The sequence below is a fragment of the Anser brachyrhynchus genome (genome assembly GCF_964034855.1).
Source record: "Anser brachyrhynchus genome assembly, chromosome: 16".
Taxonomy (NCBI): Eukaryota; Metazoa; Chordata; class Aves; order Anseriformes; family Anatidae; genus Anser; species Anser brachyrhynchus.
The window spans coordinates 9,298,451-9,323,137 of NC_137734.1; the positions used below are offsets into that span (position 1 = coordinate 9,298,451).

The following is a 24,687-nucleotide window of genomic DNA, read 5'->3' on the forward strand; positions in this document are numbered from 1 at the left end:
CGGGCCTGCGGCTGAGGGGGGAGGTGGCTGCTGTGAGGGAGAGGAGGAGGAGGAGGAGGAAGGCGGGACGGGGCTGAGGGCTGCCACCAGCCGAGCCCCAGGGGGCCTCTGTGCCTCACACCACGTAATAAGGCCCCGAGGGACCGGGTTAGTCAGTATCCTGCTGACCAGAGGCACCCCCATCCCCGTAAAGTCCAAAAAAAAAAAAAAGCACAAAAGACACACACCGCTTCTTAAAACTTTATTGATTTACCACTTAATTAAAGCATGGAATATTATAACAGTACTATACAGAGTATTTTCATGTAGAAAACTTTACATAGTTTTTTCATATTTTATAATTTCGCTATTCTCTCAAAAATGTATACATCCGTTGGGCAAAGTACTGCTCTTTAAATTATTGGTAGTAAATGCACTTAATACGGAGGTCCTCAAAAACATAGGCATTTTAAATAGGTGAAAACATACATTTTACACAGAAATAACAGTAAAGGTGCTGAACAAACAATTTACATACTAAAGGGAGCCGCACTTTTGACAGGAAAAGCTCAGTTTTAAAAGGTTCTGTATTTAATCCTTCAATAGACAGCAAAAAGTTGGGGGCTGGTTGCTTGCATTAGTGAAAGCTGTTCTGGATTGTTCTGGTTACAGCTCAGAAAGTGACATGAAACACAGGTAATAAACCTCTGAAAATAACTTCCTTGTAAGATGGTAGAATCAACGTGGAAGGGAGGTTTTAGGATTCTCGTTACTGTCCCTCCCCTGCTTACCTGTTTCCTACAAGGTTCGAAAATAAGTAGCAATAAATACCATGCAGTCTCCATATTAATACCGTTATAGTTAAAATCACTTTATACTTTAATTTGTTGCATAACACTACTTCAAAAGTCTAACCTTGTTTTTATTACTCCATGTATTGCACAGATGTTGATCTCTACCAGGCCATGCTGACACAGAACCCTGCTCTCGTTCATAGTTCCACTGCAGCCTAGGAAACTACTACAGGCAAAGTCTTATCGTCAGCAGAGTCAGGACAAGATCAGAACCAGCAGTGATTACTGCAGGAGTTTTGGCTCAGCATTTTTAGCTTCCCGGAGATGTCTGTGGGTTATGATCTTTCTGACTGTATAGGGGAAAACAAAAAGCTGATGCAAATACAATTGTTTCAGGTATTACACTTAGCAAACCACTCTTATTGCTTTAACATCTACAATCAATTCAGAGAACTGAGACAGGATTAAGGCTGTGTCAATCCCACTGCATTCCAGTCCCCTCTTCTCCTTCATGAACTGCAGTAAGTCTAAAACGTTTCTAATGTCACGTGCCTAATTTCAGCAGTTTATAAATGGCATAAATACAATACAAGCTCTAATAAAAGGAGTCTCTCAGGACTAAGGCTGAAGGAAAGGAATGATTAAAGGCCCTAACTGTATATGTAGAGATAGTACAAATGTTGCACGTTAAAGAAAGCCCATGATGCAGTTGTAACTTCAGATTTGAAAATTATGAGACAGGAGTTGTAAGGCTTTCAGAACAATAAAATAAAGAATAATTATGCAACTCTTTACAGTTTTTGTTTTGATAGGTGATAAGGGTATACATTCAATGAGGCAGTGACATTCAAAAATCTGAAATATATATATATTTTAAGGACTATCTAGGGCAGGAAGAAAAAAGAAGGACCTATTCTTACATATTTAAATATAATTAAAATAAATACATTTTTTTACTGTAGTTAAGAGACATTACCAGGGAACAAGCAACTATACTAAATGCAACACAAAAGGACATCTGAAATGCAGCAAGTTAAATATTAGCATTGCTTATTTTTCAGTCTTTTCCTATGGCAAAATGCAGCCCTATATTTCCTCCTACAAAATATTAGTGTATGGATTTATCTACAGGATGTTTAAAAGTTAGAGAGCTGCAATCATGGTTTACTTTTCTTTGGTTAAAAATAAAATCATGAAAGCCTTACTGGTATTATTGCCTGCAAAACAATTGCCAAACAATGCTTACATTGAACAAGCCAATTTACTGAAGAACGCTGTAAGAGTCCTTTCGAAATAGCTCAAAAGAAAAAAATATTATATCCCAATGCTATGACAACTATGGCTGCCCTACCAGGAAATTCAACTTATAATGCAAAAGAATAGTTTGAACACAATACCATTTTTTCATTGTTGTTGTTAAATACTCTTATATTTGAGGTTTGCTGATATGAGTAGCACAATGATTAACATAACACTTTTGTTTACATATATTTTAGGAAGTGGAACTTCTCCATACTTTTCCATTTCAGAAAGTCCAAAACTTGAAATTAAAATTAGTTCAAAGGACAAAATTCAGTCCTGCAGTACTGCACTTGCAAATTGGTGTTACATCACAGAAACCTGATGCATTTGGAGGAAAGGAACATCTCCAGGGTAAGCAAACCTGTAGTGTTAAGTCACATTTGGTTCATATATACTTGGAAAGCAAAGAAATATATTGGTTACTGTTATAGTACATGAATGATCTTAAGTTTAATTTTGCTAGAGCTGTCATGAGAATTCAATTTTTACATCACAATAGGAACTAACAGCTGAAAACAGAAGTGATTTGCACAAAGACAAATCACAAGCTGCAAATCTGCAGTAAAAAGACAGAACTGGCTAGGTATTAAGGATAAGACTTATTGCTAAACAGACAATTGTTACTGAATACATTATGGTCATGGGTAAACAAGTTTTTTTTTTTTTAATTGCTTTGAACCCTGTTTTTAATATTACTGTAGATGCTTTCTGTCCATGATTTGGCAATGTACAAAAGTCAATGGAAAGTTTAAAAGTCTTTTCTTTTTTTAATACCTTTAACTCAAAACTGACAAGCTAAATGGGGTAGATACTACTGTGTACTCCTGATGTAAAACCTTCCATAACAATAAAAATGAATCTTGGTAGGTGAAACACTGATAATAAAAGAAAATAGTTTTAAAGTGACTTGCTAAACAACAGGAAAACCGCTTCCTCAAATATCCTATGGGCTGTCCACTATGACACTCTGCTGGGTCTAGCCATGTGCACACAAAGAAAAACCCAGAATGATCTTGGGTGGTCATTAGCCACTGCAGTATAGTTTATTATGAACACGCGCTAACATCACAAGGCTATACAACTATATTCATTATTTCCAAGGGGCATAATTTCCATCAAGGAATTCAGCTGATTTATAAGATTTAGTTGGGCTGCAAGACTGAACAATTGATAAAAGACTAGAAGAGACAGACTCAATCGTAAGGATGACGAGCATTGAAACAAATAGACTTTACATCCACTGTATTAACTTTGTAAGCAACAATTTAAATAAAAACTGCTGATAGTCTCATAGGATGGACAGGAGTTTTTTTCCCCACCCACCCCCCAATCCCTCCCCAAATGCCACTGTGGTAAGAGTAACTCGCTGCTCTGTTGCTAGACCAGGGTTCCATTTTTTCCCCATCCACTTCAATCCATCTCTGGAACACAGCTTTATGTACAAGCAGAAGTAATCAACTCTACTTAGGGCTACCACGAAGGTAAGTGTGTCCCAGTTGTCCGTATTTGCTCCTCTGTTATGCAGATTTTGAACACAACACCTATACGCAGGAAGAACTTCCGTAGCACAGCTCGAAGCTCAGGAATCAGGTCAAATTGCATGATTTCACACAAGTACGGATAATAGGTTGAAGCATGTGCCCTAAACTATCAGAGGAGATAAGAAAAGAGAAAGTTATTCTCTATTCCTGTAGGAAAGCGCAGAGTTTCTCTCATAACACCGTAGCAACATGGACATCACTGAATTGCTGCTAAATGGTGAAAAACCAAATCACCACTACCACCAGTTTCTTCAAATATTGATAAACTGCAACAAAACATTCAAGACTATGCAGGAGTGAACTGGAATTACAAAATTAACAATACAAGGAAGAAAAAAAACACCAAGAACAAACACCACACTTTTAAATTTTCCAATACAGCTGGAAAAAATACTTCTGGAATACTTCTGGAGAAAAAAAGCCACCCACAGCCTTAAGCAGAAGTTTTTCTTCATGTGATACTCCAGGGAATATTTGCATTCACCTTTTCCTCAAAAGGGCTGAGATCCCAAAGGTTGTTTTTCACCATTACTGTCAAGGAACTAGAATTCCAAATTTTATAACGATGAAGTTTACCTCTGTAATTCTATGCACCTATAATACAGCCTAAGCACATCCTTTACTGCACACTCATGGTGCTTTTGTGTGAAAGCTCTGCAGTAACTGTATCAAGGTTTCTATACAACCCAATTTCATGGATGAAGTCCAATTCTCACTATGTGGAATGCTTGCTAAAAGATGGAAGTGTAATGATTACTGTATTTCAAAGAGAGTACACACTACATGCATCAGCAAAACAGCCATCTTGTGATATGTACAACAATAGAGACTGAATTCAATAAAAGCCAAGATGAAAACACCTGAATGCAAACAGAGATGGCATCCAGCCTGTTCTTACCTTTTCGTCATTGATTTTTAGTGTTTTTGTTAAAAGCAACAGCAGGAGATTGGTCCAAGCTTCTCTGTGGCTTTCCGAGTTCACGGTAATAAAATATGCCAGGGCTTCAGTGCATACACTAAAGAGATGTCACAGTTCAAACAGGCCATAAAGAAAATCCACAAGATGCATTTCTAACATGCACTGTTTGTCCTCTCATAGTGTATTTTGTTTTCATGTAAGATGAAACATACGTTCTGTTTAGATTATCACATTATACCTCTGAATCTTGTTCTGTACTCTGATATGAAAAGTATTCCTTCACTACCACTTTTTTAAAAAGAAGTCAGTCAAGCAGGAAGGTGTTTCATTTATTTCAAATTAATTGTTTCCTTTTTGCTAGATTTGCTTTTAATAAAGAGCAGTCCTTTATATATCTTCATATGCTTTGCATGCTCTGCTCAGCAACTTAAAAATGGAACATTTGTATCCAAGGATACACCATGCATATTTCACTGAAAACAGAACACACCTGAACCAACTTGATATTCTTACCTAAGCAGTCGTTGTTGTATAGCATCCCAGGAATCTCGGTGGTTTTCATCCACATACATTCGAAAGAGTATTCTCAAGCAACAAGCCAAGCTGCTCGTCTCTTGTTTTAAGAGATTGGGTTTTGATTTACCCTTGAACCCTAGAAATCACACATAAGGAAAAGAGAACATTCACAGTTGTAGTTATCAGCCAAAATGTGAAGTTTATCAAGTACATCTCCATTAATGAACAGCAGCAGGTTATCTTTGTTTTTTTTTTTGCAGACAGTATTTCTTCCTCCTTTATGTTGACTGACACCTAATCTATTTTTATAAATATATTTAAATGCAGCAGTAACAACTATACAGTGCTGCTGCAATCAAAAAATAAGTAATTTAGAAGACAGAATTAACCTCAAGTCATCAGAAAAGAGACAAGGAATAAAACCATATGCTACCACATAAAATGTAGAGATTATTGCAGTAGCATACTTTTTGCACCTTGATAGGTACAAGCCCTAACAGAGCTTAGTATATTTTTTTAACCAAACTAAACAAAAGCCTCACCTGCTCTCCACAACACAGTTCGTTGTTCGTAATTTGAATTAAAGGATTTTGAAAATGAATGAGACTCTTGCAAACAATCTAGTAACTTGAAGAGGTGATGCGAAGACATGTATTTATACATTCCTTGGTCCTCTGTGTCGATGTGGATATCTGCATCCAACGCATCTCGCTAAACCAAAGAGATCAAGACAGAAAGAACAGTGTCAGTAATATGTGAAGCATCAAAGTCTCTTAAGATTATATAAGAAGAGCATACCATACACCACTAACTCGAAATTCCATTTTTAGGTACAAGTGAAGTATTAGTTCAATACACCACAGCAAAACGTTCTGTCAAAGCTGTGGGTTCTTTTGTTGGAATATTTCAAAGAGAAGTTACGGTATATCCTGGTTATTGATAAGAAAAACTAATAATCTGATTGTCAGACTGCCAGGGAACACTGGAGATGGTCAAAAATCACTGCATAAGAGTAATAACACATATTCAGGGCAGTACAGAGAGCTAGAAAAACAAAGACTACATACTGTATTTTGTAAACACTGTGAAGCATTCAGTAATGTACTTTACTGCTCAACAGGTTATTTACGTGTCTGATGGTACCTGAGCTGCAGCCATGTGCTCAGCATCTTCCTTCTTGCTTGTTGCTGGATAGAACACTATATTATCAATTGTCTGTATCAATTCCAGCTGTACCACACACTTTATAAGGAGGCCAGCAAACAGTTTCTGGTCTAATGAAACAAAACAACAAAAGTTTCAGAAGCAACTTATGACAATCGACATACGATAAATTAGCAAAACATTATATTACCATTAGCATTTTTATATTTAATGATGCTGTGAATTACCTTATAAAAATAAAATTTGCCTAAAAGGAATAAATGCAAGTTTTAAAGACAAATTCAGTTTTTCAAGTTCACTATCAAGTACCCTAGAGCTTTCTCTAAAAGACTACAGAAGGAGACTTAGAGTGGCTATAAAAGTTGATGTAATCAACTTGCATGTTTTCCTTACTTGTATAAGGACCACCTTTCCAGCTTTCATCCGTTGGATTTGAAAACTGACTGTGTCCTCTTTCTGAAGCATTTTTATCCACACTGCTTAAAGATTGGCGATCTAGGTCCAAATCCTAGAATAAAATTTAGAGCAATTTTTACAACCCAAAGTGCTAACTACCAACCAGCTATTAGAATCTTAGATTCAAAAAATTCCCGTATTGACTCTTTTTTATCTTAATTGGCATCACTGTCGAATACAAGTTAATGTCAATTTCAGTATTTGTTGTCAGCAAATACTAAAATGCAATATTTCAAAAGCTAACTTAACACACAACCTTTCAGCTTCCTTTGTTGCACTGGATTAACTCTTACCAGATGTTTTTCGGCTGAATCTTCCTCCATTCCTACAGGCCTCCAAGTAAGCAAGCTTCATAACAGAGGGAGGGGAAAAAAATAAAGTAAATATTGTTGCTCTGAAATCAGGTATAACAACTATGCTCTATGAACTTACACATGAGGAATAGTAGTTTTGAAGATTTCTAGCATACAATTGCATGTCTGGCCCCAGACTTCCGGGCTGAATTTCTGTCCATTTAGTATCACCAGGTTTTCTAGGCAGTTTGTACCTGATCGAGCCAACTGCTCATTATCTGTGGAAGACATGTTCCATATTTATCAACTTTTACAATATCAGTGTAAAATTAAGCACTCTACTATTGCTCCATTAACTTTTTTTTTTCCAATGTTGTGAAAGGCATGCTACTTCAGCTCAAAGCCTACTACATAAAGCTACATTACAGTAAAATCAAGCTCAGGACTCTACAGAATAGAAAAACAGTGTTTGAAAATAGACTTCATGAGACTGAAATCCAAACAGGAAAGACAAAGGTCAAGAAAGAAGCAGAAAGGGAGCATACACTGGGATGAAGGAAGGAAAGCATGAATTTGAAAGTTATGATTTCCTCCAAGCTAGTCCCCCCCATTCCATACTAGTAATATGCAAGATTTCAGGCATAAGAGTCTGGGGGCCCAAATGAAAAAATATTTAGAAAGACATATCTACAAGCACTAGATGGTTGATAGAGAGAGAAAGAGGGGAAAAACAGTTAAAAAAATCAGAATGCATACATGCATATATATATATATATATATAATATATATATATATAAATGAGATATTTAATCCACACAGCCAAATGAAGAAAGGCTGTTGCCAAAAGATTAAAGAGCTGTACGAAAATCTTTTGCTTGGTCCCAGTAGCACCATAAACACATTAATAGAAAAGCTGCCTACCTGATTAAATAGAACAACCCTGGAATATTTAAGATACTGTACACATCTATTAAATCACACATTGCCCTAAAGGTAGTTTTTATTCTTCCAAAATTCAGCTTACTTCCCCCTTCTTAAGTAATAAGTATTTCAAAAATGTATTAATCAAAATTAAATAAGCTACCTTGTTTTACACACCAGTGTAACTGTGCAAGTATGTCAGGAAGAAGGATCTCATTTAAAGCTTCATAGAATTGCGTAAAGACATCACAGATTGCATAAAGTGCGTGGTTGCATGTAGTGGTCATCCATTCAGATTTCTGTGACAAAAAATTAGAAGCTTTTACTTGTGTGTGGTTTCTACTGTCATGATAGCACTTGGCTTATGACTGGCTGTTCAAAAAAGGAGGTAGTCTATGACAAGAAGTGAATTTAGATAAAACTGGAAGAGCCCCCAATACCTACTACTGATGATATCTTTTCAGAAGCATTTACTTGGCCATACGATAACTATTCAGATGACTATGCAGTTTCACAGAGCGTGAATATTCTCCTTGAACATATTCAGTCAGGCAGAACAGACAGGTCACTGGATACTATGAGAAGTTTTCCACATGGAAGCTATCTGCATTTGTCATGTTATAGATACCATTACAAATGGAGTTTGGGGCAGCATGAGCTGGAAATATACTGACATGACCAATGATACAAGCTGCAGCCTGGATTGTTTGAGTTCTTAAAAAAATACTCTAGAGTTTGCTTGCTTATTTGTTTGTTTTACCTCTGTTTGTTGTTCAGGGAGTTTCATATTATCAAAAATCCGAAACACAATTCTGAACAGATCTTGCCACCAGTGCTTTTCAAATGTATGGCCATAACTCTTCATTATTTCAAACATCACCGTTAAGCCTCTGTAAACAAACAAAGATGATGTTAAAATGTGTACCTGTGATCCCTTCACTAAATGAAGGCAAACCAAAAACCAGAAAAGCCTTATTACCTTGTTCGAACATCTAATTTGCAACGATTGATGATACAAGAAAGTTCAAATAAAATGGGGAACCATCCTCTGACCCATACTCTGTCCCCAGGAGCAACGTTCATGTCATCACTTGTGTATTCTCTTAATACCTTGGAGATGAGCAGGAAAAAAAGATTAAAGAAAATCTCGAAAGTCTTTAATTATAACAGATTTAGATACCATTCATGCCACACAGACAGAATTGAAAATTTAGCTTAGTTTCTACTCTAACACTCAACTCCTGTCAAATATAAATCTGAGGCATACCTATTTGTGAAGATAGCTGGAAAAAATATATAGAAAACAAATATTTCAAGCCAATCAGTTTTACTTAAATTCTGCTAGAGACTTTAAAAATTGCAGAGGTTTGTACTTCAGGAAGCAAGTTTAACAATGATAGGTAACAATTATACAAATTAGGCAATAAGAGAATCTTAATTCAGCTGTTGCACATAAACCCATTCTGCACTTTCCTGTCATATCAACTAGAGCACGCACATCTTGCAATGCTAACATAAAACTGTTATCTAACTCCAGGCTCTTTTCAACAATGTGATTATTATATTAATTATATTAAATAGTCACACAACAGACTGATGTACAAAACCATGTATGTTTATAACCAGTTTAACCAGATATAATTAGGATTATGGAACGAAGATGTTTTGTTTTCCAGGTCCTAGCATAGAAGTAAAAGGACTACTACTATCAGTTATTTCCATTTTCACTTTTAGCATTTTAACGATTCCTAGTTTATTGGTTACAGAACACCAAAATTACTCCTATTTCTGAATACACTTTTAATACAAACTCTTCCTGCTAGAAGACTGAAGTTCAAGTCTGAAAGCTCTTTCTTAGTTGTAAGAATAATCTCAATTAAACAGTAGAGGACAGTGAAAGAAAACACAAGGATTAAAAAAAATACCTGTGGTCTTTCTGAAACATATTTTGCACAATATCGGATAAGTCTAATTGCTTCCATGCTGGTGTCTGGGAATGCAACATTACAGGCAAACTCAGAAAGACATTTTACTGCATCTTGGAATGAATCAATTGCTGCTGGAAAGTGCTGTTGAAAAATATTTGCTGTCAAGAACAAACAAAAATCTTATTAAAACTTACTGGTATTAACATACAGATATGAACTGGCATTGATTTACTGAAGCCAGACATGGCATACCAGTACTGAACAGACAAACATAGAAGGAACAGATCTTCTGGATTAGGTAGTTCCATTTCTTTCCTTGTGCTCTTCCCCATCCTGTCCTCCTAGCCCCAGTACCACATGTTCTCAGGCTGGGCAATTTCTAATTTATATTCTAAGATTCTTTCATATTTTCTCATCTGGTTCAATTTCCTTTCACAGCGTACACCACCCAAAAATATTTTAAAATCTCTCTTAAAATATCTTAGAGAATAATAAGAGTAAAAATAAATAAATAAATAAATAATAGGAGTAAAGCTTAATGGTAGCTTCCCTGCTGTATATGAAGTTACATAAATTTACCTAAGCCACCCAAGCCTGAAGTTATTCAGATTCTGTATAAATAAAGGAAAAAGCATTTGATTTCATGCTTAATGGACAGACTGCATAGAAAACAAATTCACTGTATACAAGCTTTTGAACAAACTACAATTCCCAAGATCGACGTACTTCAAATTGGACTCAATCTTTGTAGGTACGTTCCAACTGAACTATTCTAATTTTAGTTCAAGTTGGCTAAAGAAGTTTTGCTACTTTTTGCATTTATTAATGCTGTCCATCACTCTTCTCCTCCCATGCTTATTAAATATTCCAATATTTAATGGGAATAGGGCAGTTTCAGGACACTTAAGAAAGCTCCCATCAATACTGAAAGTCTACTTCAAGAATATTCAAGTCAGTTGTCTTCCTTTGAAAGTGGCAGCAGTGTGTTGTTCAAATACAGTTTTAGAGCAGGTAGCCTGTATGAAATAAACTCTACAAGTTATCACCTATCAGTGTCACAAGAATCGTGATCCCCACCATATGAAATTGAAACAGCATGGAAGTTTGTGAAATCTATGAATACAGTTTTCCTAATCCAAATTAATTTATTGCAACAGAGATGGGCAACATAGGAACTTACTGAATTTATTCATGATTTGAAGAGTTCTGTAGCAAGGAATTATTTTTTTCCTACCCACAGGAAAAAATTCCTATCCCATTCCTATCTATTTTTTTCCTGTCCATAAAAATCAGTAGACTTAACAGATAAGACCTAGCTGCAGAGTTTAAAGAGTTTACTTGCAAGACATTGTATTTATTTACTAGGGAATACAAAGCTGATATGCAGATGGGCCTTTTAAACCAGAGTCACAGCAGCTAAGCTAATTTGGGTACTTGCATCGGTTCGGAACTACTTACTAACTATATGTGCTGTAGTTTGAAAGGCCAGCTCCACAATATTCCCATCATGGTCTGATGCTGCTTGGTGAAAGACTGCAAAGATATTTTTCCAGCCTGAGCGAATATTGCCAGCTTGGGAGTTCACCATCTGAGCAATACAGCGTATTACCATGTCCCGAATAGTTGGAGATCTTAAAAAGACGGAAACCAACACTATGTCAACTACCATGTCCACTTACAAGACAATTCAACCCACACAAAGTAGAAATAAAGCAAGCTAACAAATACCAGCCCATCACACCTGTTTTTCTTCATAATATGCTCAAAAGGCCTTAAGAAGTCTTTCTGGAAACGGAAGTTGGCTAACTCTCCCTTCTCAAGAAACTTCATGGACAACTGCCTTAATGAGTCTACTGCAAAGATGGCAACATCTTCATTAGGGTTACATCCAACCTAGAAGAAATACAAGTTTTCAAGCACTTATATAAGTAATACATTAGCCAGTAATGTACCTATCATTCAAGTTTCATGGTCAGTCCACTGAGAATTTCAAGCACATTCTAGTTTTCAGATATTTAGAAAATAGGGAGCTGTCTCAGTCATTTGAGACATCTAAGCAGCTCCATGCATTTTGTATGCAACAATAGCATAAGAAAAAACAACTAGACACTCAAAAAACAAACCACAGAAAATCAGTTAGAAAAACACATGGTACAACTTCCTAAGAAAAATAACTTCGTTGTTTCAGGATTATCCGTACGTATCTTAGAGGAAAACTAACTTGGAATTTGATCAGGAGGATAAGACAGTGGCGTATATGAAGAAGTATAAACATCAAATCATATAATAAAGTGATTAAAAAGATCATTCTCAAACATTTTCATGCCTGTTTATACCCTTTAAATGTTGATGTCTTTTTCACTTTTTTTGCTAGAATCTGGTTGTCTAATTAAACATTGTTAGGACTACTCCAAATCAACTGCTGAGAAGTTTGCGCCTTTTATGTATTTTTTTTTTTTTACACCACAACCTACACCACTCAAGAACATTAGAAGAAAAAGATGATTAAACAAGTCCTGCCACATTCATACATGTTCTTTAACTTGATTTTTAAAAATACCTTGTTGAAGTGATCTCCAATCACTTGCCAAATCCTCGACCACTGCAACCTAATGCGATTCATGTTGTAATAGGATATCTCCACTATCTTCTGCAGACTGAACATGCGTGGATGGTGTGGGGAAGCCAGCTCATCCATAGAAACAGCACACAGCCATCTGACAAAGTCAACTGAACATTAAAACACTACTGTAAATTCAGGATGTTACACTGAAAAAATTCCTGTAACCCACCACACAGTCAGCATACATACCTATCGCGTTTCCATCCAGTCTAGTCGATCCTGTAAATATCCTGTGGAGGAAATAAATGTGTTGCAGATTTAGCTGCTCAAGAGTCAATCACACATCAGTGCTGTAGGCAATTGTCAGCATCTGTCCTGGAGGTACTTCACAACCCTCAACACCATAACCTCTGCAACTGTTTTAATCTTTGGTAGCAGCTCATGTTCCTTTCCTAAGTCTAAGCAGACTCTTCCCTGCTGCAAGTCACAGTCTGCTATGCTTCTTCCAGGAAGAAGCATTCCACAGCAGGAAACAGGTACAGGCTCATATTTTTGTTCAGTACAAGTAGCTCTGGAACTCTCATTTGGTTGATAACATGTTAAATAGCATTGAGGGAGTGAAGAGACATTAAGAGAACTTTGCTGCAAGACTCTGCTGGGCCAGCCACTCGCTTGTTCTTTACATGGTTCGAGAGTACTCTAAGTTGTGGCTGTCAAAACAGCCACAGAACTAGGGATCCTTATGACTATTGTCCCTTCCTCCCCTTCAGCTGTTCACAGTCTTGACAGAAGTTAAAATCACTGACTGTGATCCACATAAAACCACTGGTAAGTGTAGAATACTCCCAAATCTATGACGTAGTACATACACATCATGTTACAATAAATACTACAAGCTTGAATATGTGATTAATTCTGCTTCCAACATACAGCTTATGATAGAAGCATCTCTTTATCCAACATTTTAGAGAGACGGATGAACAAGATAATGTTTTGGACAAGAATACAGTTATTAATGAATGAAAAGCTGCAGAAGAGCAACTAAAGAAATGCTGAAACACTGAGGTTCACAAGACCAAAGAAAACTGCATGATTTAATAGAATTAGGACATATCTTCATTTCAGATACCAGTCCACTTTAGGCTAAATCTGGCAGGGGAAATCCACATACACAGGATGCACGCAACACAAATTACACAGTATCAGCCTCTTTCTCAGACCAGAAATAGGCTTCAAGAACAAAGGTCCCTGATAGTCTGCAAATAACATGAGGATGGTCAGTAACTTCAAGCCACGTTTTCCCCAGAACAAGTATTGTATTCTAAGTACCTGTCTACTGCTACCACTACACTCTGTGAACTGGTCTCTCCCACTGACTCTTGAATGCTTGCCATATGCCGTTTATCAGCTCCACTTCCAACAAGGTTACCTGCAATAACAGCCAATAGATATCAGTACTTAGCATTATGAAATCATGACCTTATAGTAACCTTAACTTTATACAAGTAAACAAAGATAAGCAACTACTGCATCCAATTACCTTGTGAATTTACATGGAGTACACAGTGCCTTTGCCTGATCTGCGTCAGATTATGACAAAATTCAAAAGCAGTAAGAGGCACTTTTTTTTTTATGAGGGCATTGTGTCTTGGCCATCATGTTAATTAAGATGAAATGCTGTTAATAAGATTGGAACTGATAAAACAGCAAGCCCAAAATGCAGAGATAAGGAATTTCTTTGGAGAAAACAATTATCAGTCATTGTAATGTTCCTAAAGATAAACAATTTATGTTTTTACTTCTAAACAAAGCATGAAAAGGAAGAACAGATAACACTGGTATGAAAACAATGACTTCGTTTGTATATCAAAACAGCTTTGACAACATCACATTCCAACAACTAAATCTTGAGTTTTGTTAAATAGCTTAACACAACTGAAGTAATTAAAATAGGAATGTATTTGGTAATTATTAAAACATCTTTAAGTATAAATTGTTTTTTGTTTAGGTTCCATTAATCCTAATACAGTTTCCACTGGAAGCAAGTAAAAACATTTTTGTATCTTATAACATTGAACTTTCTCAGCCATCATACTTCACTTATGCATCTTCATGAAGTCCATGATTAATCATCTTACCTAATCCCAGGCCCATAAACTCTTCCCCTCCAGACGCATAGCCTTTAATGCTTCCTTCCCTTTCACGCCCAGCACCAGATAAATACCGAGTTTTCACTCCAGTTCCTATAAGTTGTGCTAGTTCCAGCTGGCTAATACATTTCAAGATCTGAAAACAAAGATATTTAAACACTGTTTCTGAATATCATACATTTATTCCTAACACTCTCCAGATTATCTAACCTCTAAAACAACTTGGACAACTATAACAGTTCTGATGTAACTGAAACAACATTACTAATACAACTGGAAATAAAGTTGCATTGAATGATTCATTCCCTACCACCAGTTGCCATGAATCATTCCCATACTAGAGGAACAAATAAACAGTACTAAGAAATCTAACTTGGATCTCTAACTATCAGAAGAGACCATTTTATTACTTCTACAGCACCAACTTTCAAAACTATGAACAGCTTCACCATTCCAGAGATGAAAAGATTGCATCATTGCAGCTGCCACTGTGCCATGATGTTCAGTGCACATAGTGAAAATGCCACTGCTGTGCCTTGCTATAGGCACAGAAGGGACCTTCTCTTCTTTCCTTACACCCCCACTGAAACATCCCTTTTACTGGCACAAGCATTTGTAGGGGTGTACTTTAAACCACATCCAAGTGACTTGTCAGCTAGAGTCCCTTTTGGCTCCTATCACCATGCAGCCAAAGACTAGTGCCAGAGAAATTAACGCAGCAGGAATGACCCTTTCAGCAGCATCACAGATTTGTATCTGATTGAAGAGTTTCTGGAAAACATGCTTTATGAAAATATACATGATCCTGATAGATTATCCTTGTCTGTCCCGCACTAAATTATTCTGGCCACGATTCTTCACTCAGTTGTGGTGTAGAAGTACCCAACCACTGCACAGAGAAGTCTGGAGCTGTGAGGTGGAGTGTTTTTGTTTATATGAATAAGAAGGTAATAGTTTCTGTGCAAGATTCCCTGAAGTCAAATGCAGTTTCAGTATGGTTTTAATTCCATATCAAATGTACCTATCAACATTATAATACTGGTTACACAGTGTGTAGAGAGCCTACCAAAAAAAATTAGCGTCCTCCCCTCTCCCGCCTTTTTTTTTTTTTAAATAAACAAAATAATGCACTTGCATTGATATTTCAAGCAGAGTTCTGATACATCCTGGGAGGTAGATGCAGTTACTAAAGACTGAAAGTAGTGAGCAAATCAAAACAGCAAAATCCTGCAAGTTTTCAAAGGACAATGCAGTTGCACTACTTAAGCTATTCAAATTTTTACCTCATGCCAAGAGTTCCCGAGATAGTTGCCATCTGTGTGAGCGACTGTAATAAGTGTCTTAATTGTATCTATGTTCTTCTGTTTCATTTCTGTAATACTGGAACTGGCGGTCAACAAGGAAAACCGAGCAAGGGCCTGTACATAAGCATCTCGTTCAAGCTATGAGACAGAGAAACAAGTCATTGTAATCAAGTCTCTGAAGAGCTACAGAAGGATACTTCTCCAGCATGCCTATGCAATTTTCTTCTACGTAGTCAGTGACTATATTAGAACACTTTTCAGCACAATGAAAACAGTAAGCAAGCTGGCAAATGCTCTTAACAGGACTTGGCAATAAAAGGCAAGCAGAATTTGAGAAAAGCTTTAACATTTAAAGATCTTCAACTAAAAAGAGATGGTAGTGTTTTATTTGACCATTTCAACAACGTATGTAAGCTTTGTTTTCTCTTTGCAAGTTATTTGCAATTCCCCATTCCATTCCTCCATCTCCCTCCCAGAATCTACACTGCCTACATTAGCAATCCCCATGCTCAGTATCACACAAACCTGCATTCCGAAGATACAGGCTATTCGAATTGCACATCGTATTCCTTCCAAACAAAGGGATGCAACTTCTGTGTCATCACAGTTCTGCAAACCAACACTGTAAGCTGCCAACAATGGCGTCCATACAAGCTAAAGAAAGGAAGAAACAAAGTTCAGGAATTTGCTAAGAGTTTAGCCCAAAACACTGCACAACATGGACAAAATATATCCAAAATAAAACCCATGTGTTACATTCTCTCAAAGTCATTTCCCCACTTTTTTTCAATGCTTGAAACTCTTAGCAATGAAAACACTTGGTTAATTTCACACACTCACTTTGAACATGGGCCTGACATGGTCCAGATGAGTGGCACTAGTAAAAGGAGCCTTTGCATGGCTTACTGCCTCCATGAGAGCTTTAGCAGTTTTAGCCATTTGTTCCATCTCCAAGTTGTACAACAGCCTCCGCTGCTTCTCATTAGCTACACCTAAGGGAAACACCACACAGATGCATTGGTTTGTTTTCATAACAGCACAATCCACATCTTCTTATTGAGTATCACAAAAGTTATATGAAGGTGTTCCAAACAGAATCCAAATGTGTCTTCCACAAGTGTTAGAATTCAGGAAGCTGTCATAGGTCACAAGCAAGGTGCTCTACTACTAAAAACCACACGCCAACTTAAGACTTTATTCTACACAATGCAATTAATTCAGCAATTTATTATATGCCATGTGTTGTGACCTAATCATTGGAAATCAGAGAGGCATACTCTATCAAGTCAAGTCACGCCGCTTATAAAAATGGATGGAAAATGCTTCATTGCTTAGGCTGACATGCTCAGTACAAAACCGGCTATCACCAATTTGAAGAACAAATTACTAACTGTGTTTCTTTACCCTTACACTAAAGATTGCAACTTCACTTTTTAAGAAGATAAATTCTATTCCTGTTCTGATCTAGGAAACTTGCAAGTGGCACAAAAACACCAGAAAAGCGCTATGCTGAAGATTCAGAATTCGCTAAATAGAATTAAATGAATAGCCACTATCCTGAGGAAGCAGAGTACAACCAGAGATAATGGTTTCTACAAATACACTACATGCATAAGTCTCTTTCAAACATTATCATAATGTGACATAACGAGACTGTAACATTTATCAGCCTTTGAACTATGCCATGCTACTGATAAGGAAACAAAAGCATACCTGCTGTCTAACATTTTGCTAATTAGCAAAGCAAGCGCTACCACCTTATTTTACCACTTCCCTCACACTTCCATTAAAAAAAACATTACAGTTTCTAGTGCCTCTCTGCAATGGTGCTGGATGCACTCACACAGTTATGTTTCCATCATGGAAGAAGCTGCATTAATCAATAACTGAGACAGTTTCATTCCAGATATGGATATTAGCATTCTAAATTTAATTTATTTATTGCACAAAGTTTTTTCAAAAGGGATCTGAACTGCACTATGCCATTCTGAAAGTTAATGCAATAGTTCAGAATACTGTGGTCATTCCAGTTTCTAGTTCCTTCTTACTTGGTTTACTACTCTTGGTTGTAATTGCGTATTCTTTTGTCTCTTTCATAGCAATTTTCTTTCCTTCTATTTCTTCATAGATCGTGGATAAATACTCTACTGGAAGGTCTTTACTGTCATTGATTCCTCGATTCATTTTAATATATTGTTCCTTTGTCATTTTATTCTTTACCTGTAAAAAAAGAATCAAGGTATCAGACTTTGCATGCCAAGTTCCAAGGAAGTCTGAACTTTTACAAGTCTGTTTTTGTTTGTTTTTGATTTCTACCTGTGGACTGTGCAAGTCTGTAGTCAGCATTATAATAGAGTATGCCAAAACATAAGCAGTGTCAGCACTAGCAAAAAGTGTTTGCCTATGAGAGGAAAGAGGGAAAAACAAATCAGGTTATTAATAGGCTTAATTCCTCTATCCATTAGCTCTATTTCAACATGCAAGAAAAATACCCAGAAGCAATATGTATTTAAATAGATCATAGACTCAAGTTAGTCTTCAGAAACGCATGAAGCCCCAAATTTTTTTTTGTTTTTATTTGTACCTTAAAACCTAAAAGCAACATCTTTGCAAAGCTGGATACAAATGATGACTAGGGGATTTTCAAAGGCACTCCCAAAAGATTATATTTTATCCTTCTTTGGCTCACCATATAAAAGCTGAGCAACAGCCTATTTTTCACTCCCAGGGATTCATCAAGAATTATACAAAACCATACCCTGTGATACACCAACAGGACTACAGAATGGGAATCAATTAAACATGAACACCTAGCAAAACATCAGTGCTAGTTTGTTTATTGCATTAGAAACAAAAACACTGTCTCCTTGATGTCAACTAACATACATGCATCTTTGTTCAGCATGTAATTGCAAGCAAAAAACATATGTAATATCTTATCAGTTATTTAAGCCATGTATTTTTAGTTTAGCAGTTACTATTGCTCATTGCTGTTGTTTACTCTTGACTAACCCACATTTATCAAAAACCAGAATAGCTAACACACAGACAATTTAACATACTTAGGGCTTCCCTCTTCCAGTAATTCCTTCTAGGAAGTGTTTGGAAAATAATGAAATGCTGCCATCCATACGCTTTCTATATGTTTTACCTAGCTGATGAAGATGTCCTGCAGCAATGTAAGTAACAAGAACTGCTCTCCCACACAGACCTGTAGAAATACCCGACCCGGTAAGAGTGGGAGTTATACCTTATGGCTAAGGGCCATGAACAAAACAGCCATTTTTCAGGTACTTATCCAATACAAAGGTTTTGATTTACCGTTGGTTGCACTCAATATATCTAGCAGCAAACTTCTCCATTAATCTATCAATCTTCTGGGCTTCACCTGGCAGCCGGAAGCCTTCCAGAAATATACGTAGAGCAGAGACAAAGTCTTTCCCACAGAAATCAAGCTGGTCTACATAGGCATACATCACTTCCTTGTTAAACTTGTTGCTTTCCCCAAGAAATTCCCCTACTTGAGTCTAAAAAACACAAGAGACAGTTATTACTGTGTAATCCAACTGCCAGCTTCGCAATAAAGTTCAGAGTACAAGAGTTGCACACCAGTGAGTTTTGTAAGACTTCACTAAGCAGGCAGAGCAACCGTTACAAGGATGCCAAGAAACCAGTCTCAGTAGAAAATGGATTTAGCTTGCATATTCTTGCTTCCCTCATTCCCCATGGTGAATTCTGCATTACTGGAGGGCCAAGGAAAGGTGAATTGCACCCAATTTCACATGCAGTGGAGAATGCTTTGCCACTGCGGCACATGATATTCCTTTGCTAGCAAGATATTGCTAATGTAGATATATATATAAAGCCATGTGTTCCTGTTTATGGGGACCCCTTCAGCACTTTATTGTAAACACAATTGCTTTACTAAAAAGCCTGGGACAGCAAGTAAAGAGAAAGCAGCATTGGAATTAAGTATATTCATTAGAGCCCTTAGTTTCTAGTTATCTTTTAATTAAATATGAACTCTGAGTGCATACACAAATATCAGACGATGACAGGGGCAAGAGTATTCTTGTTAAAACATTATGAATTATCTTATGTTGCCCATAGTCTTACAGAACAGAGACGTTCTTCTTGGTGCAGAAACTGTGCAATGTCCTCTGCTGTAGTACCAAGCATTCCCTGCTCCTGCAGATATTGTATTCCTCTCTTTGGTTTTTTGTTAAACCTATTCACAAAAACAGGGAGAAAGGTGATAGATACAATTGAAAACATCCCCGCCAATAATGTTTTAGTTTTAAAGAGCTGTTATAAACCAAACACTGACTTGCAGTTTTGTCTTTTTCAAAGTTAGGAAAAGGACAAAGAACATGCAATAAATACAAGAGCTGTATCACGCAACAGGCTATATCTCATAAGGTACATTCAGTTGCTAATAAGGTTATAAGTTACTGCTACCATTAAAAACTGACTATTTGAAATACCTGAAATTGGAGAATTTCCATGAAACATTAAAAATGTCGCTGTTTGTAACATTTATAGGCAAAGATCTCCAAATAAATGAAACAGAAATAAACTATTGCTGGAAAAATCATTTAATTACAACTGTTTCAATAATAGACAACAAATGGTTTAAGAGCTAGAAGACAATTTTAAGCCTGTCCGCTCAGATCAGTTTCTATCTAGGTGTATACATACACACTTTTCTCTCTTGTGTGGCTGAACCAGCACAAAGGAAAGCTGTGAAACCACACCCCACTCCACCCAAGATTTCACTGGATTCCTTTTTAACCATGACAGCCTCCAGTGTTAGTTTTGACAGCAGTAGGCAAGAGCCTTCCAGATTAAAATCAACTTGTGTCCCTGCACGTGTGACTGTCTAAGACCAGAAGAAACAATATGGTTGTATGTATCATTTCTTTACTAGCAAGTTTTTATTTTCTTCTCATACTGAACTTACAGCTCTATCCCATGTTCAATTATTTCCTTTTGTTGTTTGATGACTTCAAATTGCTCAGGGTCATCTGGGACAGAGGTCTGGGTACCAACACTTCCAACTCCTGATGACACCGTGGAGTCCAAGGAACTGACACTACTCCGTCTCCCTCCACTCTCAAGGCATTTCCCTTCAGCCATTTCCTGTTCAGATGGTTTGTACGAACCTATTTATAAACACGGAGAGACTTAAGTCATCCTGTTCAGCAAAAAAAACATTTAGTCAGAAAAACTTCTACTAGATGTTTATGAGCCAAAATTCTTATTTGAGTAGGTTTACTTTTTGACAGTCTACACTACGTGAATAAGCTATATGGATGCAATTCTAAAACAGTTCAGCAAAAGGAAAAAGAGCATTAGCAACTATGGAGAAAACTTGCACTTCAACCTCGCAACTGTAAGATTTGTCACATTTCTTGCTCTACATAAATCAGCTTTTCTAGTGTTGACAATGGCCTGGCTAATAGTCTTAAAACAGAATCTGGTTATTTGAGCCAGACGTTCAAAGAATCAGTTACTGCAACATCACTAATAACCATCTGTAAAAATATTTTACTTTTATAAACAATTTGTCACGCAAAAACATAGCATCTACACTGCTGAATGACTTTCAAACCATAAGGAAACACAGGGACAAACTTACTTAAACAAACCATCTTACCCAAGCTAGCCTGATGATTGGGGTTCACATAAAGGTCTTTGCTCCATTCTACCATACACTTTAAAATAGAAACCAAACATTCAAGTCCTTTTTTCCTCAGGCTTAGTTCCTAAAAATATCCAACAACAACAAAAAACAAAAAGCAATACACATTATATATACACAATATATTATAGTTTTAGGATGCATTACATCACACCATTCACATCTTAATAAGTTTATCAGTTAGCGGAAGACCTATTGATTACAGAAAGTAAATTTCTGTCCCTTGACTATTTAGGCTGGATACATCCAGGTCAAAAACAACCATAACCAGACTGACGCCACATTCCTGCTGCTTCTGCAGATGGTCTACTGCCAACTAGTAAGTACAACCAGAGGATGATATACACCAATTCTATATGCAGCTCTGTTGTTGTATGAATCATTAAGAACATACAGCAAGTATATAGCATCAGATCTCTCCACAAACAAGACAAGTGTCTCACTACCTTAGCTGTTCAGTGAACAGTCTTATTCAAACACTGAAGCAAAAGTCTCTTGGTATTGCTTCCACTTTCTGGTTAAATGAACGCAGAAAAAAAAATAATCCAGCAAGTACTGATGCAATTCTAATCAAAAGAATGAGGTGCACTCAAGATGAAGGTACTGCTGAGGCATAAATCTCAGGAGAAAAGTCATTGGGTAAAACAGAAGGTGGCTCATTTGATTCTCTCTCCCTTGGCAGGCCAACAAAAGAGCCCAGAACAAGTTCAGTATCACAATGAAAACACACACAGTCAATCCAAGTAAATCCATCATATTGCTTCATCATCCAGTTGTAACTTATCTAACGCAGCTAACTAATAAGTAACATCAGTAGATTATGAACCATGCAAACCACTGGAAGTATCAATAATGTAGAGATATCATCATTTACAGAAAACAAAATCTGTACCTTGTCTTCAGAAGTGTTATTCTTACCTGCAAAGGTGTCATTCCCAATTCATGCCCACTTCGTCCCTGTGCGATTTTGGACAAATCATTTACAAGGCGTTCAAATATATTAGCAGCGTTTAAATCACAGTCATAGTTAACATAAATATCCACTACACACTGGGCATCTAGAAAATAGATGAAAGTGCAAGAATTAGAGTTCAGCATAACAGCGTTTTTAAAAGGAAACACAGTTTGAGCAGGCAGCAAGGGTTAACACAGACATTTAACCCAAGCACTATGGGATCAAATTAATTTTTTCACAAAATTTCTTAAACATTATATGTAGCATTTGTCTTCAAAATAATTTTCCTCTGCTGCCAGAGGAAGTATCTGCTTTTCACAATAGAAATACCTGCACAAATTCTAGTTAAAGTCTGAATCACCATCCATTTGTGTTCAAATGAGCTTGAGGAAGTCTCTAGAATATTCAAGAAGATCTCTTTGAAGAACACCTGCAAAATAAATGCAGTAAAGGACTTGATCTGAAACTTTTTGGAACTATATCAAGTGTGCAAATTCATTTCTACTCAGTAATTTCTCTTGAAAAGCGTTCTCTTGCATACTAGAATTCAAATTTAGCAGTAATTTATCAGTTTACTAAGCCAACAAAACTAAAACATTTACTTCTAAGATCCAACTGGATTTTTATCATGGCAGTATCCTTATTTAAGAACTAGAGCATCATTAAAATGATAAAAGTTTCTCACCTCGATCTGCATTTTTAAATGGGTCTTAAAATTTGAGAGAAGCGTGAGAAAGATGGCAAGAGAGAGCTCAAATACATCAGGAACAGATGAGACTCCATTCTTAGATAACGCTACACAAAGGTATTGCTTTATTGCATTGATGAACATTTCATGTGTCCTGAAAACTGGACCAGCATTCTGCAGTACTGAGAGAAGAAGCTGAAGAGACACTATCTTAGAACGCAATTCATGGGATCTAGAAAAAATTCAACATTAAAGAGTTATTGTATCTCTGAATAAATACTTGTGTACTTCTTCCACATCAAGAAAAAAACACTGCTATTTCAAGCCATTTCAAGAGGGGAAAAAAAAACCATCCTGCAAGTGATGCTGGACAACAGCTATGATCTTCATTTAGAAATTTGCCAGGAATATTAACAACTTGGACTTGGATAGTAGATACTTGCAATTCAATCCTACTAAAAAGGATTCCTGCCCTAACACCACTGCCCTCAAAAAAATGAAACCCTTCACAAACACTATAGTTAAGGCCACTTCAACTGATATGGTTAATAAACCTATAACACACACAAAAAATAATCCCTCAAGTATTACATTTCTAGTAGCATGAAGGAAGTTTCAATCTTAGATTCATCAAGCTAACTGAAACAAGGGCCTGACAGGTGAATTCTGAATACCTGCTTTAGTATACAGCAACTACTTCACTGCACTCCCTCTGTCTCCAAAAGCTATCTAGAGAGGAGAATGTAATGAATACAATCTCATTACTTGGGATCTGGTGGTCCATCACCAAGTGGTTTCATGGAGAGCTTGCACAGTGACCTGAAGACAAGGAAGGCATCCTTTTGTAGAACATGGGAAAATTTGGCAGCAGCTTGATGTCCAGATACATCTGTTTCCTAAAGAGCAAGAAATAAAACATTAGATTCTCAATGAAACAAATGAACAAAGCAATTGGGAAGATTCTACAGCTCTTCTGAGAAATAGCTACTGATTAAAAAAAAGATACACTTGTGAAGGCATAAATGAAACCCTAAATGGGAATACAAGTGATCTGATCTTTTTTTTTTTTTTAAACACATGTTGACTGCCTTTCCCTCTTTCCTCCAATATTAAAATACAATTAACAATAAATTTTAGAACAGTTATTTTCAACATCTACCTAAGCTGGAGTTGCTGCTTCCCCTTTTAAACCAAAGAAGGACACACACATTAAAGCTTCTGTTCCTTCCCTCCCCCAAATTCCACTGTATTAGTTGGTGTGAAAAAAAATATTTCTCATTTCTATCCATACACAGGCATCCGGTGAAGTTATTTACCAGGTTATCAGTGGAGGAAACAGATTGTCCATCATCTGGAATCCCGTTTGTTTGTACATTTTCGTTACTAGAGACAGAAAGAGCAGTATCTGCAGTTTCTACCGCAGGTAGAGCCTTAACCATTTCTGTTACCTGTTTCTCTTCAGCCGCTAAAGGAGAAAAAGAAAAATACAATTGAAATCACCCACTGAGCTTGT

The 24,687-nt window shown here is 36.7% G+C and overlaps 1 protein-coding gene across 2 annotated transcripts in view; it reads right to left on the reverse strand.

The window, feature by feature from the left end:
- Nucleotides 1-226: 226 nt before the first annotated feature.
- The window catches only part of ARFGEF2 (ARF guanine nucleotide exchange factor 2), a 61,261-nt gene continuing 36,800 nt past the window's right edge, over nt 227-24,687 (reverse strand). For both annotated transcript variants that reach the window (XM_080558287.1, XM_080558286.1), the window contains exons 8-39: nt 24,491-24,639; nt 23,940-24,070; nt 23,172-23,406; nt 22,817-22,916; nt 22,450-22,589; nt 21,487-21,595; nt 20,791-20,992; nt 19,947-20,058; nt 19,152-19,357; nt 18,147-18,231; nt 17,879-18,050; nt 16,671-16,822; nt 16,356-16,484; nt 15,810-15,968; nt 14,515-14,662; nt 13,706-13,805; nt 12,626-12,666; nt 12,374-12,543; nt 11,555-11,706; nt 11,272-11,444; nt 9,811-9,971; nt 8,865-8,995; nt 8,646-8,775; nt 8,049-8,184; nt 7,104-7,242; nt 6,965-7,019; nt 6,609-6,723; nt 6,195-6,325; nt 5,594-5,762; nt 5,049-5,187; nt 4,515-4,632; nt 227-3,722 (exon numbers count right to left, since the gene is read on the reverse strand). In XM_080558287.1, the coding sequence (XP_080414413.1) occupies nt 3,546-3,722; nt 4,515-4,632; nt 5,049-5,187; nt 5,594-5,762; nt 6,195-6,325; nt 6,609-6,723; nt 6,965-7,019; nt 7,104-7,242; nt 8,049-8,184; nt 8,646-8,775; nt 8,865-8,995; nt 9,811-9,971; nt 11,272-11,444; nt 11,555-11,706; nt 12,374-12,543; nt 12,626-12,666; nt 13,706-13,805; nt 14,515-14,662; nt 15,810-15,968; nt 16,356-16,484; nt 16,671-16,822; nt 17,879-18,050; nt 18,147-18,231; nt 19,152-19,357; nt 19,947-20,058; nt 20,791-20,992; nt 21,487-21,595; nt 22,450-22,589; nt 22,817-22,916; nt 23,172-23,406; nt 23,940-24,070; nt 24,491-24,639 (4,466 nt within the window). In that variant the 3' untranslated portion in view covers nt 227-3,545. The remainder of the gene's footprint in view (nt 3,723-4,514; nt 4,633-5,048; nt 5,188-5,593; nt 5,763-6,194; nt 6,326-6,608; nt 6,724-6,964; nt 7,020-7,103; nt 7,243-8,048; nt 8,185-8,645; nt 8,776-8,864; nt 8,996-9,810; nt 9,972-11,271; nt 11,445-11,554; nt 11,707-12,373; nt 12,544-12,625; nt 12,667-13,705; nt 13,806-14,514; nt 14,663-15,809; nt 15,969-16,355; nt 16,485-16,670; nt 16,823-17,878; nt 18,051-18,146; nt 18,232-19,151; nt 19,358-19,946; nt 20,059-20,790; nt 20,993-21,486; nt 21,596-22,449; nt 22,590-22,816; nt 22,917-23,171; nt 23,407-23,939; nt 24,071-24,490; nt 24,640-24,687) is intronic.